At 33.3% G+C, this 19,160-nt stretch overlaps 1 protein-coding gene and 1 long non-coding RNA gene across 3 annotated transcripts in view; one reads left to right on the forward strand and one right to left on the reverse strand.

The window, feature by feature from the left end:
• The window catches only part of LOC146908044 (xylose isomerase-like), a 35,634-nt gene that overhangs the window by 1,595 nt on the left and 14,879 nt on the right, over window positions 1-19,160 (reverse strand). The window contains exons 1-14 of one of the 2 annotated variants that reach the window (XM_085726754.1): window positions 3,822-4,027; window positions 3,634-3,732; window positions 2,893-2,967; window positions 2,678-2,807; window positions 2,504-2,595; window positions 2,205-2,261; window positions 1,884-1,957; window positions 1,744-1,798; window positions 1,551-1,652; window positions 1,050-1,101; window positions 897-942; window positions 761-819; window positions 283-334; window positions 95-174 (exon numbers count right to left, since the gene is read on the reverse strand). In XM_085726754.1, coding sequence (XP_085582880.1) covers window positions 95-174; window positions 283-334; window positions 761-819; window positions 897-942; window positions 1,050-1,101; window positions 1,551-1,652; window positions 1,744-1,798; window positions 1,884-1,957; window positions 2,205-2,261; window positions 2,504-2,595; window positions 2,678-2,807; window positions 2,893-2,967; window positions 3,634-3,732; window positions 3,822-3,884 — 1,036 coding nt within the window. In that variant the 5' untranslated portion in view covers window positions 3,885-4,027. Of the gene's footprint in view, window positions 1-94; window positions 175-282; window positions 335-760; window positions 820-896; window positions 943-1,049; window positions 1,102-1,550; window positions 1,653-1,743; window positions 1,799-1,883; window positions 1,958-2,204; window positions 2,262-2,503; window positions 2,596-2,677; window positions 2,808-2,892; window positions 2,968-3,633; window positions 3,733-3,821; window positions 4,028-19,160 lie in introns of those variants that run through there. The other variant, XM_085726755.1, reaches the window with a different exon arrangement.
• On the forward strand, window positions 5,399-6,025 carry LOC146908045 (uncharacterized). The gene is made up of 2 exons (XR_015019164.1): window positions 5,399-5,538; window positions 5,812-6,025. It is a non-coding gene; the product is annotated as an uncharacterized LOC146908045 (long non-coding RNA).

Raw genomic sequence — 19,160 nt, forward strand, 5'->3', positions numbered from 1 at the left:
TTCATATTACAACTTCCTATCTCATGGAAAGTTAACACAAAGTCTTCCACATTAGACATTGCATTATTTATTACATAATAGAGATTGCACATACCAACTTGAGGATCACCAGTATTTGCATCGATACTACCCAGCAATCCATTGATCCTTGCAGTTTCAACCTCTTGATGGCAACTATGACAGGCAATTAAAAGTACAGTTTCAGTAATGAACATCAAAATTGAAATGGAAAGTATGATCAATAATTTCACATGTGAACACAATACACAATGAAAGATTCACCTGCGACCAGATCGGGTAGCATGGTTGCACTCAATGTTAAGTTTAAATTCCCCTACATAAGGAGTGAAAATGAGGACAGGAGAAATTTGTGCACTGTGAAATAGTGCAATTCATAATGAAGAAAATCAGAGAAATCTTTTACTCATCCTGCTTTTGTTGGTATTATTTTGGATAAATTCATTCATACTAGGGATAATGTGGCCATTAAATTCAAGTACAACGAAAATTTTCTAACTCTCAAGAAAATGGGGAATATACAGTTTCATAGAGGACAAAATAGCGTACAAGATTACATATTTTAGGGCAAAGTAAATTATTGGTTTAGAAAAAGATAAAGAACAATAAGAAAGCTATATCCAGTTCAAAATTTTAATGGTGTACTATTTGACAACATAAAAACTTCTTTCTAGAAAAGGCATCACACCCATTTTTTGGTTTGTGGGGAGACATTTGAATGATGAATACAAGTAAATATTACCTTTAAGTGATGACCAACATAGCAAGAAATTAGCTGCAGTTGCAGCATCCCAATCATACCTAGAGGAATATAAGTTTGTAATATCATACAATAATAGGCGCTGTAAAATCATTGATTGAATAGGTAAGATACGCACTGGTGTTTTGTAGGTTCTTGTTGCTTTGGTTGAATTAAAAATGTCCCTAAAAACATAGCAAAAGAAAAGCATAAGAAAAATTAATTTATAAAGCAAAAAGAAAACAATTAAGGGTTTAGTCTGTATAGAGATAAAATTATAGTTGTGCTCTACCTTTGAATCCGATCTTCTTTTTGTGTGCAATAGCAGCATCAAAAAAGTACCACTGTAACCAGGTAAATAAGTAGCATTGTAAGGGCCTGTTTGGATGAGTTTTGTTTTTTAGTTTTTTAATTTTATTTTTGAAATCAATTTTAATCAACAGTTTTTAAAAATAAATAAAAAAAACTTGTTTGGCATTTTCAGTTAGAAAAAAGTTTCCAAAAATAAAAAATAAAAAAACTTGTTTGATGATAGTTCTACCACTTCAAAGCAACATACACGCAAGACAACACAATTTACAAAGAAAAATAATTGTTGAAAGCTTATGTGCCTAGCCTTCTCGTGTTTTTTAGAAAATAACAAAGTTCTATATTATTACTGTTGATGTCGTGTGAAATTTGATACTATTATTTCTTTATTTTCTAGGATATTTCATGCACATTGTTTACTAACACAAGAGGCTAAAATGAGCACAATCAGATAATTAAATGAAGGATATAATGATTCACGCACCAAATGAGCAATACCGCGATCTATATCTGTGGTCAAAAAAGATTGGTAACCCTCTCGACCACCCGAAAACACATAGTTTTCTCCCCCCAAATAATGTGTCACCTGCAATATATATTTTCCTTAGCACAATGAACAATGATTCTGAAAATACAACTGACCTCGTTACTTTAGTACTATATCTATACAAGTGTACCTCCAAGGCTTTTTTCACTTGAGCCGCAGCATATGAATACACTGCTGAGTCGGGGCTGTAAAACAGTTCATTGTGAGGCATGAAGCCGATGGGCATAAGGACTGTATAGACAAGCTAGAAGATTCTGGTGTAAATCTTACCTAGTAATAGCACCATGCATATAACGAGGATGCGCGGACAACTGAGCTGTTCCCCACAAAAGTCTCTTGTTGCTCTATAATATGGAAACAATAAAATAAAAGGATGTGTTATCAAGATTTCAAAGCCACGATTCACTAAACAAAATCTTAGATTTATGCATTCTCCAAGTTTCAAATATTTCATAATATTTATTTGTAGTGAGAAGCATAATTACACGAACTCTGTACTTGCTTCAAAGCAGAGAGACTTATCTTCGAATTTTAAGCTGCTTATCTTAAATTCAATACTCTATATTAAAAGATCCATTGATGTCAAATTACCTGACTCTGAAGCTCATGAGCAAGGGCCGCAATTTCATCCAGGTTTGCATTTGATTCCTAAGACAAAGACAACAAGTGCAAAATTCAATAGCTCAGAAAGAGTATATAATAACCTTAATAAATGTTGACGCAACGCATTAATCAAGGAAACACATTCCATCAACTATGCCTATGACCATTGTTCAATTTCAATATTCCAGATATAAACGTTAAGTAAGCATGCACACCATCTCTCATACTTCAATCCTCTCAAAGAATTGCAATCAAGTAAATCTGAGAAATTTCAAAGATTGACTCACCTTAAGAGTCTTCCCCTCAGGAGCTATATCCCTATCGATGAAGCTCCAAAAATCGACTCCAAGTTTGTTTATGAACTCAAAATTTGCTCTCACTGTGTTAATTAAAACAGTTTTATCTTGTAGCACATAAAAATATCTAAGTATATCAAATTTTAGAGTGTAAAATTAACTCACATCTTCTTTTAGCCATTCTTAATGAATTGGTACCATCTTCCCATGGCCAATATTTTCTAGGTGCACCGGACGGGTCATCACATGTTCCACGGAACATGTGCCGAAATGCAACACTAAATCTGAACCAATCCTGCAGTTACACAAGAGTAAATTCTATTAAAATCCAAGTTTAGGTCAAATAAGAAACGCCACTTATAATATAAAAGAAAACCAACCTTCATCTTCTTCCCAAGAATTTTCTCCTCTGGATTATACCATTTAAATGAAAGTGGATTCTTACTGGCAGGCCCCTGAAAATTACATAAATCATGTATTAATAAATGAACACACGACACATTACTATGGAATACAAATGAACATAAGAGATATAAATTCGTTAACATTTCTTAGATTACCGTACTATGTTGTCAAGAACTTGCGCCAGCATGAAAACTGAAAACTAATTCAGTTGAGAGTAATGATAATTTTAAAAACGTGCTAGTGTAGTATCAATGTTGGACACGGACACAACACTGACACATGTTATTGCATTCAATTATGTCATTTTCTTCAAACTACTATTGGTGTCAAATAAGTCAGTGTTTGTCAGTTGAGAAAGACTTAGATCCTTCTCCCCCTATGAAGCACTAAGACCAATGCAGACACGAGATACAACACCAATACCAACACAGTGCCCTATAACTTTTTATGAAAGTTTGTGTAATAAAGTGCGTTGTAAATTTAAAACTTTGACATTTTTAATGAATAATTACTTAATTTAGAATGCTTAAAAGTGCCAGGGCACTTGTTAACAAGACCCTTTAAAAAAATGAGTAATTGAATGTTACTACATCTGTGACAGTGTTTGTCACACATCGGACATAACACCGTTACGTGTGATTGCATTCTATTATGTCATTATTTCAAATTATTATTGTGTCAACATGTCATGTTATATTTGGCCATAAAAAATGTACCTCATATTTAATTTTGGAAATGTTAGGAAAAAATTCTCCTTCCCAATCGTCCGAATTACCACATATAGCATTATCAGGGCATGTCTGAGGTGCACAATTCTGATAACCATCAAACAGAATTAAACCGTCAAGAAGTGAATGATGAATAATGAAAACAGAAATACATAGGAAAAACGTAGATTGAGTACCACTGCTGCATAATAGAAGACATTGAAAGAAAGAAGAAGCAGAAATATTTTCCCAGATTTCATGATAATTGATTTACTATTAGTTCATGCAATCTTGAATCAACACTTGAATTATATTAAATAAGTTTTTTTTTGAGCAAATATTAAATAAGTTATAAGAGTGAAAATGAGAAAAAGAAGCAGTGAAGAGTGGAACTAATTCAAACATTGTTTGGCGAATGAATAGGATTCATCTAGATATGAAATGGTGATCCCCCTAAATCGGTTCCTTGTGCATTTATTTATGATGGAAATATCAAAAATTTATATGTAAGTTTATTTATGCATTTGAGTTCTTGAGTTCTTTATTGCTACTAAAATATGTGACTTACTATTGTTTTTAAACAATTTTACCATTTTTCTACTCATGAATAAGTGCACTAGGAACCAATATGTGATTTTCTTCCTCCATGCTCATGTGCTTAGCTATGACCCGGAAACCACATTTACCATCCCTTTTAACATTCACAATATTTTCAATGTAAGGTCTCATGATATTTGACATTTGTGTAACGTATGGTAAATCCCGAAACGGTTGTGTAGGTTGAAGCTTGTGAGCGCCAGTAATTGCCAATACGTGGACTTTTCCTCTATATCCTTTTTGGGAAATGCATATTTCACTTACTTCTTCATTATATGGCTACAAAGACTATTTGAGGTATGCAAATACTCCGCCCTCATCAATAAGAAGTTTTTTAAATCCGTATCTTGATTTTCTTTGGACAAAAACTATTTATCATTTTAAGATTTTAATATATTATCCTCATAATTTGTTCCTCCCACAAATATAATTTTGTTTATTATGCTTTATATGTTATATATAAAAAAATATATTTTATTCTTACCATTTGAACTCTGAACTATTGCCTACATTATATTAATGTCTGGTCTGGTTTCAATCAACAATTATTTGTCGACATGCTTAGTACCTTAACTTGCAAACAGATGCAGCTCTTTGGTTCTAATATACTCATGTGTGTGTGTGTGTGTTTCCAATTTGTAGGAACCTCGTCACTTCCGGTGTCGCTTTGAAATTGTTATTCCTTGGCACGAGGAAACTATAATGGTTCTGGTGGAAATCCTACTATTCAGACATGGTTTAAACACCGATTTAATGGGGGTTCAAAAATAAGGATAGAGCACCTTGATATGCATATCAACTGGGTTGGCTTCCTCTTTTATGTAGCCTTCCTGCATTATCTGGTTCTTCACATCAAACACTCTCTTCACCGTTACCACCTTTTTATCTTTCTTTTTAGAGTGAATATACAGAAGAATGCTTTGATATGGCACTTAATTTGGAACGGAATATGGTTGATAGAAAGAGTTATCTTTGGACAATCTATATCTCTCGGGAACACTGTCATTTTGTAAAAACAAGAGCACAAATCTAATTTAAATCCCGCCAAGATTTGGTTGCGAAGGAATGGGCATTGCATGTTGCAAATGGCAATGAGTTTACATCTTCCTCTACAGATCATTGACAATGCAAAAGAAAGCAGCAGCAGCAACATCAACTTTGAGCCTAAAATCCAACTTCCTTACAATTGGTTAGTTTCTAATGAAGATAAGGTCGACACGAGTGAAGCTAAGGGCAAATAAACTAATCTCTTCAATCTTGGCCTTTTTACCGAAAGCCCACAATGAAAACAACACGCTGTATTCTCCGAGCCCTAAGGTAATTATCTTCTTAAACATGATACGCCACAATATTAATTTAAAATTATATACCATATTGTTAATTACTGATTAACTATATGGTTAATTAATGATGTATCATTATATTATTATCATTATTAATATAATGCGTCAAACATAGGTAAATAATGTTTAACTAAGAAGCTTCCTTAAAAAAAAATGTTTATCTAAGAAGCTCTCTTCAACAAATGAGACATTGCAGATTTTCTAGCTTGGATCTTCTGATTTTTCAAATGGATGTTATTTTTTCCAGGGGATGCACTTTGTATGCAGATATGGTGTCTGATCTTTGCTTTGGCAGCTATGATCACTAGAATAATGCCTAAATCTATAAGGATTTGAAGTTTGTGAAACAATACTGCACAAACAAAAGCAATCGGATGCTGCGAGTTGGGAACTTTGAAGTGTTTCAATTTAACAATTATGTGTTCAAATTTCAGGCCTCCGAGTGTTCATGTTTCTATGTCCTTTAAGTCTTTGTGTGTGTTAATGCTGTGAGAGTGGTTTTTCTGATTATTATAAGTTATCTATTTAATCATTCTTGTAGAAAAAAAGACCATAAGGTGAAAATGGTGGAGAAGAAAGAAGAAAACCCAGAAAAATTGGAGAAGACAATAAAGTTTTGAGAACAAAGTAAAAAAGCTAAGATACTTTGATATACATTAAACTGAAGCATACACTACAAATATATAGAGTCAACCCAAAAGCTTGTTTGTAAGACTTAACATAAAATCTGCACTAAATCTACTCTAAACACTAGTCATCATTACCTAAAACACTAGACATCATTACCTAGGGACTGTTTTACACTATGTAACATCCCGCTCTTTTCCTAATGGAATTTTTATCTGATAAATCTATCAGAGGACTAAGATTCATGGAAAGCGAGTATGACAAAAATGTTAAGTACGAGGGAAGCTAATATTATGTGATATCAGTCAAGTATGGACTTATGTATTAGTGTCAGGAAAACGCGACTAAGGCGAAGGGTATTTTGGGTATTTTCTCGCAAGGGAGTATATAAGTGTTTTTGGGGCAAAAATTATTCATTTTCCACTTGTCTTTCTCTCTCTAGGTTTGAGAGAAGAATTTCTCTCCTCCTTCTCTCTAAGGCCGCCCCATCTTTCCTTCTTCTATGGCATCAAAGCCTCACAAAAAACATGGAATTGGTGATCAAGTATGGATTGTAGAAGCTTCAAGGACAAGAAACAACAAAGAGAAAGGATTGAGCAAGGATTCTTGGCTTAGGGTTTGATCTTGGGGAGGCTTGGAACTTGAGGAATCACAAGGAATATGTTAGGTGAGTTCTTAGATAGAACCCACCATTGGGATTATGTGTTTAATTTGCAAGCCTAGCATGATTTATGTTAAGATTAGGAAAAATATGATTTTTGATACCCTTGCCTTGATCTTGTCTTGTACATGGTAATATTGCTATGAAAGATGTTTTAGAATGTATATATATGTTGCTGGATGTTTTGGTGCATTGCAGGAACCAGTAGGATGAGTTTTGGGTCGAAAATAGCAAAATTTGTACCACAGACCCGAAGAACCACGCTATTAGCGAAATATACGCTAATAGCGAAATTCTTCAGCAAGGGCTATGCCCCAGCTGCGCTAATAGCGTGGCCTTCTGGATGGGCCAGCATGCTTTGGCCTGTTGGTCCATTCTAGGGTCCGTGGTGCGTTCCGATGCTTTTCTTTCAACATTTTATAACTTTGTAACCCCAAAACAACATCTAATCAATGCACATAACATCAAGCAATCTTCGAATCAAGAATCATGGTAAGCTTAACATGTACATTGTAACGCCCTCCTTTTTATTTAATTATTTTAAATGAGTTTTATAATATATTTATATGATTAGTGTGATTTATAAGATTTATGTGATTTATATGATTTTAGAGAAATTTATGAGACGTTGTGACTTATTTTATTGTTTAATAAAATAAGATTCGAAAATAAAATAAATATTAAGTTGTGGGGTTATTTTGTGTAGAAATATATTTGTTATTTGATGAAGAGATATATTTGTTATTTTGTGTAGAAATATATATATTATTTGGTGTAGAAATATATTTGTTATTTTGTGTAGAAATATATATATTATTTGATGTAGAAATATATTTGTTATTTTGTGTAGAAATATATATGTTATTTAGTGTAGAAATATATTTGTTATTTTGTGTGAAAATATATATGTTATCTGGTGTAGAAATATATTTATTATTCAATGAAGAGGTATATTTGTTATTTGGTGTTAAAATATTATATACATATATATTTTGATGAAATATGATATTATTGTTATATGGTGTATTATTATATATTTAGTGGAAGACTATATTTAGTAGAGAAATATTATTTATTAGAATATGAGGATTATTAGTGTGAGTGGATTTGAGGGTTGAAATAGAAAGAAGAATAAGTTGTTGGGCCTAAATAGATTTGGGAAGAATATTTTAGTATTATAAATAGAGAAGCTTAGGTTGGAAAGAGTTTACCTTAAACCGCTTTTTGGAAAAGAGAAGAACAAGAAAGAAGAGAAGAGAAGAGAAAAGTCAAGAGAAGAGGAGAATATCTTAGGAAAGAAGAACGCTGCTGCTGATTCAGGAATTAATCTAAGGTGAGGGTGAGACTATCTTGCATTAATATTAAGTTGTTAAATCATTAGATTACATCTAACAAGTTGGGGAGAGTTTGTGAGAATTTGAGAATTAGGGTTTTGAGAGAGATTTGATGATTAGATGATAAAAACTTGTTGAATTGATGTAGAAATTATGTACAGACCTTAGATAATCCATAGGATGATTATTGGAAGTAGTTTTGAGGTTATAACCATGAGATTAGGTGAAACTTGGAGAAAATCTGCATTCTGCCCGAATTTTGATATTAAAACCTGTATTGATCGGTGGGGAATTGGTCTTAGGTGTAAACACGAAAGTTGTAGGTATGGATGTTAGCTTTCTAATGCCGTTGGTCTCACATCAATAGGATTTATAGAACTTGAGTTATGGTCAAATTACTGCACGTAGGTCACAATGAATTTTTATGGACTTTCAGCACAACTTTTCCGAATTTAAAATAAAAACTGGTATTGATCGGTACAGAATTGGTCTTAGGCGTAAACATGAAAGTTTTAGATAATTTTGTTAGCTTTCTTGTGGCTTTGGTTTGACGTGAAAATGATGTTTGGTCTGTGAGTTATGATGAAAATACTACAGGGAGGTCTTAGCAAAATTGTACGGTGACAACATTCTCTGTTTCATGTTTTTGCGTTTTGTTCATATGTTTCTGTTTTGAATTGATCTTTGTTGTAAACATGAAAGTTGTTGATATTTGTGATATCTTCCCAGTAGCTTTGGTTTGACATGAAAATATGTTGTGGATAATTTATTATGTTTTTACAAAGATACTTAGTGAATTATTGTCGATGTTTAAATACGATGTTATATGAAGTTGTTTATGATTGATGAATATGATGTTTTAAGATGTTGTTTATTATCATTTGATATTGTTATATTATGATATGACATGAATTATTTATGTGATCCATATGTTGTCAAGATGCTTAGATATTAAGATGTTAAGACGTTAAGATGATAAGAGTTGTTAAGTCGTCGAGTCGTTATGAAGTCATCAAGTTGTTAAGATGTTATTTTGTCAAGATGTCAAGATGTTAGGATGTCATAGATGTTCATGATGTTGTTTAAGTTGTCAAGTTGTAGGAAGATTGAGTCCATTGCATACTCATTAAAGTTGGGGGCTTTAGGCCCGGCAGCCTTTGTGCTCATTAAAGTTGGGGGCTTTAGGCCCGGCAGCCTTGTGCTCATTAAAGTTGGGGGCTTTAGGCCCGGCAGCCTTTGTGCTCGAACTACGTTGGGGCTTTAAGCCCGGCAGCTTTATGCTCACATGTTGAAGAGCCTAATTACGCTCATTTATGTTGTTGATTGGTACCACATGCATTTGCATATCAAGAAGTTTTAAGATGATTTAAGATGTGAAGTTGTCGAGTTGTCAAGTTGTCGAGTTGTCGAGTTGTTTAGATGTCAAGACGTCACGTTGATAAGTTATTAATGAAGTGCTATGATGAATGAAGATGAATGATTATGATGTTTATGTTGATGATTGATTATGATGTTATATGATTTATGATAAGATGTTACGTGAATTATGATATGATGATATGTGATGTTTTATGAATATATTTATGACGATACATGATAACGTTGTGTTTGTACTTAGGATGCTATAAGTTGATGTTTATAATTATGTGGATATATGGGATTGATTACGAATTTGATTATGAAGTTATTTTTGGTAATGCTATGTTTTGATAATGATACTTATGTGAATTACATGTTGATGCTTATGATTGATATTGATGTTATGTGATGATTGTTGGTGACTATTATTTGATGTTATATAATGATGTTTAAGATTAGTAATTGATGATATATGAAGATGTTTATGATTAGTGTTATGATAGTTTATGACTAATGTAGGAAGATTAATGATACTAGTTAAGGAAGTTTAAGTTGTTAGATATGATTAATGAATTATAAGATGTTTAAGTTGTTGAATGTACTTTATATGATTTATATGTTTAATATTATTGTTTGAGAAATCTCACCCCTCTGCTTGGAAATGTTGCTCTTCGTATGGGTAACTTGCAGGTAACAGGATTAGTTGCGGTCGTGAGTGGACTCCTCACAAGTGTGTCTTAGGTGCTCTGACACGTAACGGGATGGGATTATGTCTTTACTTTCTGTTCCTTACGTATTACTTTATGAATCTTTCAAGAATTGATGTTGAACTAAGTTTTATGAAAATTTATATTGAGGCCCTTGTGCCAAAGATTATTTAAGTTGTCAAACTATTCCGCTGCGAAGTTTTAAAGATTATGTTGTTATATTTTTGAAGGATAAATTATTATTCCATTTACGTTTTTTAAGAAATGTGACATTCCGTTTTATGATGAAAAACTCTGATTTTATTTAAGAAATTTTTACGTTGGGAAAACGGGGTGTTACAATTGGTATCAGAGCAGGTTGGTCCGTCCGACCAAGTAGATGAGTCGTTGTGTCGTATCGTCATGTTTTCTAGTTAGTAGTTATGTTTTTATGTTTAACTGACCAACTTGATGTTGTTTTTGTGTTTTGTTTGATGAAGTAATGACTAAACTTATTTTCTATTGTGCTTGAATTTCGAGGACGAAATTCCTTTAAGTTGGGGAGAGTTGTAACGCCCTCCTTTTTATTTAATTATTTTAAATGAGTTTTATAATATATTTATATGATTAGTGTGATTTATAAGATTTATGTGATTTATATGATTTTAGAGAAATTTATGAGACGTTGTGACTTATTTTATTGTTTAATAAAATAAGATTCGAAAATAAAATAAATATTAAGTTGTGGGGTTATTTTGTGTAGAAATATATTTGTTATTTGATGAAGAGATATATTTGTTATTTTGTGTAGAAATATATATATTATTTGGTGTAGAAATATATTTGTTATTTTGTGTAGAAATATATATATTATTTGATGTAGAAATATATTTGTTATTTTGTGTAGAAATATATATTTTATTTAGTGTAGAAATATATTTGTTATTTTGTGTGAAAATATATATGTTATCTGGTGTAGAAATATATTTATTATTCAATGAAGAGGTATATTTGTTATTTGGTGTTAAAATATTATATACATATATATTTTGATGAAATATGATATTATTGTTATATGGTGTATTATTATATATTTAGTGGAAGACTATATTTAGTAGAGAAATATTATTTATTAGAATATGAGGATTATTAGTGTGAGTGGATTTGAGGGTTGGAATAGAAAGAAGAATAAGTTGTTGGGCCTAAATAGATTTGGGAAGAATATTTTAGTATTATAAATAGAGAAGCTTAGGTTGGAAAGAGTTTACCCTAAACCGCTTTTTGGAAAAAAGAAGAACAAGAAAGAAGAGAAGAGAAGAGAAAAGTCAAGAGAAGAGGAGAATATCTTAGGAAAGAAGAACGCTGCTGCTGATTCAGGAATTAATCTAAGGTGAGGGTGAGACTATCTTGCATTAATATTAAGTTGTTAAATCATTAGATTACATCTAACAAGTTGGGGAGAGTTTGTGAGAATTTGAGAATTAGGGTTTTGAGAGAGATTTGATGATTAGATGATGAAAACTTGTTGAATTGATGTAGAAATTATGTACAGACCTTAGATAATCCATAGGATGATTATTGGAAGTAGTTTTGAGGTTATAACCATGAGATTAGGTGAAACTTGGAGAAAATCTGCATTCTGCCCGAATTTTGATATTAAAACCTGTATTGATCGGTGGGGAATTGGTCTTAGGTGTAAACACGAAAGTTGTAGGTATGGATGTTAGCTTTCTAATGCCGTTGGTCTCACATCAATAGGATTTATAGAACTTGAGTTATGGTCAAATTACTGCACGTAGGTCACAATGAATTTTTATGGACTTTCAGCACAACTTTTCCGAATTTAAAATAAAAACTGGTATTGATCGGTACAGAATTGGTCTTAGGAGTAAACATGAAAGTTTTAGATAATTTTGTTAGCTTTCTTGTGGCTTTGGTTTGACGTGAAAATGATGTTTGGTCTGTGAGTTATGATGAAAATACTACAGGGAGGTCTTAGCAAAATTGTACGGTGACAGCATTCTCTGTTTCATGTTTTTGCGTTTTGTTCATATGTTTCTGTTTTGAATTGATCTTTGTTGTAAACATGAAAGTTGTTGATATTTGTGATATCTTCCCAGTAGCTTTGGTTTGACATGAAAATATGTTGTGGATAATTTATTATGTTTTTACAAAGATACTTAGTGAATTATTGTCGATGTTTAAATACGATGTTATATGAAGTTGTTTATGATTGATGAATATGATGTTTTAAGATGTTGTTTATTATCATTTGATATTGTTATATTATGATATGACATGAATTATTTATGTGATCCATATGTTGTCAAGATGCTTAGATATTAAGATGTTAAGACGTTAAGATGATAAGAGTTGTTAAGTCGTCGAGTCGTTATGAAGTCATCAAGTTGTTAAGATGTTATTTTGTCAAGATGTCAAGATGTTAGGATGTCATAGATGTTCATGATGTTGTTTAAGTTGTCAAGTTGTAGGAAGATTGAGTCCATTGCATACTCATTAAAGTTGGGGGCTTTAGGCCCGACAGCCTTTGTGCTCATTAAAGTTGGGGGCTTTAGGCCCGGCAGCCTTGTGCTCATTAAAGTTGGGGGCTTTAGGCCCGGCAGCCTTTGTGCTCGAACTACGTTGGGGGCTTTAAGCCCGGCAGCTTTATGCTCACATGTTGAAGAGCCTAATTACGCTCATTTATGTTGTTGATTGGTACCACATGCATTTGCATATCAAGAAGTTTTAAGATGATTTAAGATGTGAAGTTGTCGAGTTGTCAAGTTGTCGAGTTGTCGAGTTGTTTAGATGTCAAGACGTCACGTTGATAAGTTATTAATGAAGTGCTATGATGAATGAAGATGAATGATTATGATGTTTATGTTGATGATTGATTATGATGTTATATGATTTATGATAAGATGTTACGTGAATTATGATATGATGATATGTGATGTTTTATGAATATATTTATGACGATACATGATAACGTTGTGTTTGTACTTAGGATGCTATAAGTTGATGTTTATAATTATGTGGATATATGGGATTGATTACGAATTTGATTATGAAGTTATTTTCGGTAATGCTATGTTTTGATAATGATACTTATGTGAATTACATGTTGATGCTTATGATTGATATTGATGTTATGTGATGATTGTTGGTGACTATTATTTGATGTTATATAATGATGTTTAAGATTAGTAATTGATGATATATGAAGATGTTTATGATTAGTGTTATGATAGTTTATGACTAATGTAGGAAGATTAATGATACTAGTTAAGGAAGTTTAAGTTGTTAGATATGATTAATGAATTATAAGATGTTTAAGTTGTTGAATGTACTTTATATGATTTATATGTTTAATATTATTGTTTGAGAAATCTCACCCCTCTGCTTGGAAATGTTGCTCTTCGTATGGGTAACTTGCAGGTAACCAGGATTAGTTGCGGTCGTGAGTGGACTCCTCACAAGTGTGTCTTAGGTGCTCTGACACGTAACGGGATGGGATTATGTCTTTACTTTCTGTTCCTTACGTATTACTTTATGAATCTTTCAAGAATTGATGTTGAACTAAGTTTTATGAAAATTTATATTGAGGCCCTTGTGCCAAAGATTATTTAAGTTGTCAAACTATTCCGCTGCGAAGTTTTAAAGATTATGTTGTTATATTTTTGAAGGATAAATTATTATTCCATTTACGTTTTTTAAGAAATGTGACATTCCGTTTTATGATGAAAAACTCTGATTTTATTTAAGAAATTTTTACGTTGGGAAAACGGGGTGTTACATACATCAAGATAGGCACAAGAGAGTTTAAGCCGATTTATTCGGGTAGTAAGCACTAAGAAAGGGAAAAACTAGAGCCTCGACATAGTAGTCGAGAACTAGCAAGTTTAGCAAGAATTATAGGATGTTAAGACACGAAGTTGTTATCTTCGCACATGATCAAGAATGATATATAAGTATGTTAAGTTGTGGATAGGATAGTTAATCTCTCCACTAGGACTAAGTATGTACAAGTATGAATATTTACCGCTAATCGGATCGATTAAGGTTCCGGGGTAAACATGTATGCATGATTAGGTTTAACCTATACGAACGACATGACTATGATTAATAAGTGTAGGTGACATGTCTCTTGCTATCCACATCAGGGGGATACAAGGGGTTCTCGTAATGAGAACGATTCAAGCCGTAAGGGACCCGCATGTCACTGTGTAAACAAGACGTAGGTGCTCGTGTCTCTTGTTATCCACGCCAAGGGGATACGGGAGGTTCTCAACCTAAGGGGAACGGTTTAAGCCGCAAGGGACCCGCACAACACCGAGGGAGTCCGATGTACGTACATCGGTCATGTATGGGAGTGTTCCCGGGGTTACTCCACCCACGACTCTCCGTAAAATGAATCAAGATAATAATGTTTGTTCAACGCTAACATAATGAATGAACTTAGATATGATTATGTATGTTATGCTTATGATTATGTAAGAATGACTCCATGCACGTTTATGTTCAAGAACAAGAGCATTAGATGCTACATGATAAGTACAAGGCATGGATTAGAGCAAGTAAAGAACATGATACCGATGACGATCTTAGGTTTCCTCTAATCGTCCGGTTTAGATTAGTGTCATGATATGTTATGTTTAGGCCTCGATACGTAGAGCGTATTCTTGGCAATGCGGTCCTAGATTCCCCCTCGACCGCCATGACACGTATAGGAAGTGAAGCCTATAACAAGTGAGCCAAGATTATGACGGCACTAGTATGCACTACCGTCTAAGTATGCAAGTCCCCACACACGTATAATCAACCGTCAGGTTGTATTGTAGACACGAGGTGACCGTAGGTTTCCCCTAAGGTTGCCTATAGCCTAGGATTTAGGGGAACTCACTGAGACATTATGTCTCATCCCAATCCTTATTTGTTTCAGATAAGCAGGACGTTATGCCAGCTTGAAGTCGGATGGATGTTTCAGTAAATGTGCGTTCGTGTCGCTGCAGGATGCTTCTGAATTTAAGGATGAAATTATATGTATGGTTGAGATGTTTATGTGATTTGTGTACAAACGCAATTTGTTGTATAAATATTCATTCGTATGTAAATTATGTTGTAAATTTTAATGTATCCAGTACTAATAATAACGTTCGTGCCAGACTTTCTAGATATGTCTGGTATGGGTGTTACAATTGGTATCAGAGCAGGTCGATTCAGACCGTGCCTTGGGTCATTAAATTACAACTATGGTAGTGGGACCATTGGGTTCCGGGTAAATGTTCTAATTGTTGTTGTTAGTTGAGCCTGATCAACTCAATTTAGCATTCGACGATTGGAATGGATGCCTGAGAGCTGAATAGGACCCAGGAGGAACGAAGTATGTGATGAAGATGCACTGGAAAGTGTGAACTCAGAAGTAAGAACTTGGATAAGTATTAGTAAGAGTTTGATCGTGCCAAAAGGTGGCCGGTGAACTAATCAAGCACAAGTGTGAATCCTCCGGGAATGTAAGGCATGTTAAGAAAGAACGTTCCGACAAATTCGAGTATGATGTTAGTGATACTTGTTATACCCTAATTTTGGACCTAAAAATACTTGTTCAAAATTTTCTTTCATCTTTGATATATGTCTATTATTCTTGAACATTTGCCAATTTGCTATTGTTTACACTGACATTTCACTCTGCTTTATCTCTCAGCTTAGTTTCACAAATCTTTTCAACTGTGTATTTGTCCATGTTTTCTTGCATTTCAAGTCATCCAAAACTTTTTCTTGCATTTCAAGTCATTTGAATTTGTCTCTGATCAATTGCATCTTCCTCTGCATTTTATTTCAATGTTATTTGCAAAATTCATGAAATAGGGTATTTTAGTCATTTCCTGCATTCAAATTCATTTTAGTCCTTTAAAAATTGTTTGAGTCTTTTCAATTGGTTTGAGTAAGTCTTTATTTCAATTCTATGTCAAAATCCATTTCAAAAAAATCACATTTGAAGTCATTTTGAGTCAATTTAGCCCCTAGGGGCATTTTAGTCATTTCCAATGTTAGAGCTCTGTTTAATCCCTAAAAAATTGTCTCTGAGTCTTTTAATTTGCTTGAATAAACTCTTGCTTTAATTTCCTGTTAAAAAACCATTTTAAAATTGCATTTGAGTCGTTTTGAGTCGTTTTAGTCCCCAGGGGCATTTTGGTCATTTCACACGAAATTTTGACAGAGAGAGGTTACTTTGAAATACCTCATTTAAGTAATTGGTTCATTTTAGTCCATTTTGTGTTTTTTATTGGTTCCACTTTACGTTATTTTCCATTTTACCAATTTTAAATTCAATTTTAGTTTAATTTTAGTCCTAAAATTTCTAAAAATTGCACTTTGGTCCTTTTTTCATTTCAGTCCTTAAAATCTTTAAAGTTTGCATTTCTAATTCTCTTTTCTTTTTTTTCTTTTTTCACTTTAGTCCATAAAATCTTTTTTCAGTTTCAATTTTATCCCTTTAAGTCTTAAAAATTACGTATTGGTCCAGTTTGTCAAAATTGCAGGTTGGTCCTTTTACTTTCGAAATTGCAGGAAGGTCCTTGAACCAATTTTAGTCCAAAGCAAGTCCAGGATACGTGGCAGTCCCACATTGGTCCAAAATCACACATGGCAGCCTATAAAAGGCACATTCACTGCACAAGTGCCAACAGAATCAATCACCAATTGCCAACTCAACAAACACATTCCACAATTCTCTCTCCAGCCTCAAAGATCCAACTCTAACCGTTTTCCAGAAAACCATCAAGAACACGATGAAGTTCATGAAGAACTTCACCCCCAAATCATAAACCCTAACTCAAATTAACCTCAATTCCTCACAAATCCACACCAATCCATCACAAATTCTTAATAATTTCATCACATAAAACTCAAATCCAGCAATTTCGTAACAAAAACAGTTCGAATTAAAAACAATTTGTTTCGCAGTTCTCAGAGATTCGGAGTGAATCTTCATCATCGAACTGTAAGACTCTGCAATTCCAACACCGAATCATCCAGAGGACAAATCAGCGTGATCACAGAGGATTTGAGGAAGAGAAGAAGAAAGATCAAAGAGAAACTGAACCAGTGGAGAAGAAGAAGATAGAACTCCGATTTATTTTCGGTTCAAACTCACCAGGAGAATCTGAAGCAGTCTCAAGGATCTTTCGTTCGAAATCTCCAATTTAAAACCAGGTAAACACATGAACACTTCTCATTTTTTGTTCTAAAGCATCATCGAAGGTTCGTAATCAAAGATAAACGGTGAAACATAGTAGATCAACAAGTTTTAAAACTTGTTCTTTCGAAAAAGTTTGAGAAAGATTGAAAAAGTTTGGAACCGAAACCCTAAGTTGTAGATCTACGAAGATTCACCGTTTATTTTCCAAATCTAGGTTCATATTCGTAACCAGCACAAGAAATAGAACAAGTTAGGGTTTAGATCCAAACAGATCGGAGAAATTTGAGTGTCGCCGGAATCTAGAATTCACGGCGGTGACAATGAAGATTCCGATGAATCTTCATCGTCTCCAGCCGTTTCATTCCAGAAATCGGCGGTGGAGGATGAACGTTGAAGAAGAGAGAAGTGGGAGCTTCTCTCACTAGAAAGAGAGAAGAGAGAGAAAAGCAAGTGAAGAATGAACTGGACCGGTCTCCAGGCATTTATATAAGCCTTTGAACCGGTCTGGTTCAATTGGTTCGTTCCCCTGACCGTTGGATCTAGGGTTGATCCATCTGGATCAATCCAACGGCCCCCCTGAGAACCCAAGATCCATGTGTGTGTGGGTTTGGGCCTTTTGTTGTACTGGATTTCGTTTTTTCTTTATTTTCTTGCTATTTTGACACTGTTTCTTGCTGTTTGCACCCCTATATGTTCAAATAATTCTTGAAAAAATTCCATAAAATTTTCCATATGTTCTTGATATTTTTCTTGACATTTCTGTAATATTTTTGTGTGTTAAAACCTGAAAAAAAATATGTGGAATTTCTTGCTAATTGTCTACTATTTTTTGTTAAAATTTGTGAAGTTGTGCATCTAAAAACCCTTAAAAATTCTAAAAATCTTCATGTATATTTCTTGTTAGTTTTGTGGTGGTTTTTGTGATAATTGTTGCATGTTAAAACTGATAAAAACTAATGTGATGTGTTTCTTGCTATTTTGTGATGTTTTGTATTAAAAAACTTGTGAAAATTTGCTTGATTCTAGTTCCAATTTCTTGATAAATGTTTGTGACCTATACCATATGATTTTGTGAAGTTTTAGCTACTGTTTGTATGAGCTTTTGCTGCATGTGTGTGAATTTTACTTAATTGCTTGGTTTGCAAGTTATGTTTGTAAGTAAATAATGCAAATATGTCTAAATTCAATCTAAAAATGTCAAGTTCATCATGTTGTCTTGATCCTCATACTAAAACCTGAGTTTATGCCTTTAAAAAATGTGTTGAATTGTGAGGATTATGAGTCATGTGGACCTTGCATTTTGTGGTATGATCTTGGCCATATTTTGCATCATTTTTGCTATGTTTTTGTGGTAATGCCTTTGCTTTTGTTATAGTAATCTTTACTTGCTTTTATTTCTTGACATTGTCATGATCCACTAACCATTTCATTTCATATTTCATGCATCCCATAAGTTCCTCTCATCCCATATTCATCTCTATTTTTTCTTGCAATTTAATTCTTGCCAAGATTTAGTATGTAAAAACTTAGGGACTTTGTAATTTCCTTTTATGCAATTTTTTTTAGTTTCTTGCAAGACCATAGAATGTATCTAGGCCAATGATGTAAAGGACAATGGACTCTAATGATGTACACCGACACAAGCACCGACACATGCACACACATCACATAGATAGTTTAGATGTATGGCTAGGATATGCATGTTTAGATGAATGCTTAGGATTG

Source organism: Medicago sativa, chromosome 7 (genome assembly GCF_051527215.1).
Source record: "Medicago sativa cultivar Bolivia chromosome 7, Bolivia_mono, whole genome shotgun sequence".
Taxonomy (NCBI): Eukaryota; Viridiplantae; Streptophyta; class Magnoliopsida; order Fabales; family Fabaceae; genus Medicago; species Medicago sativa.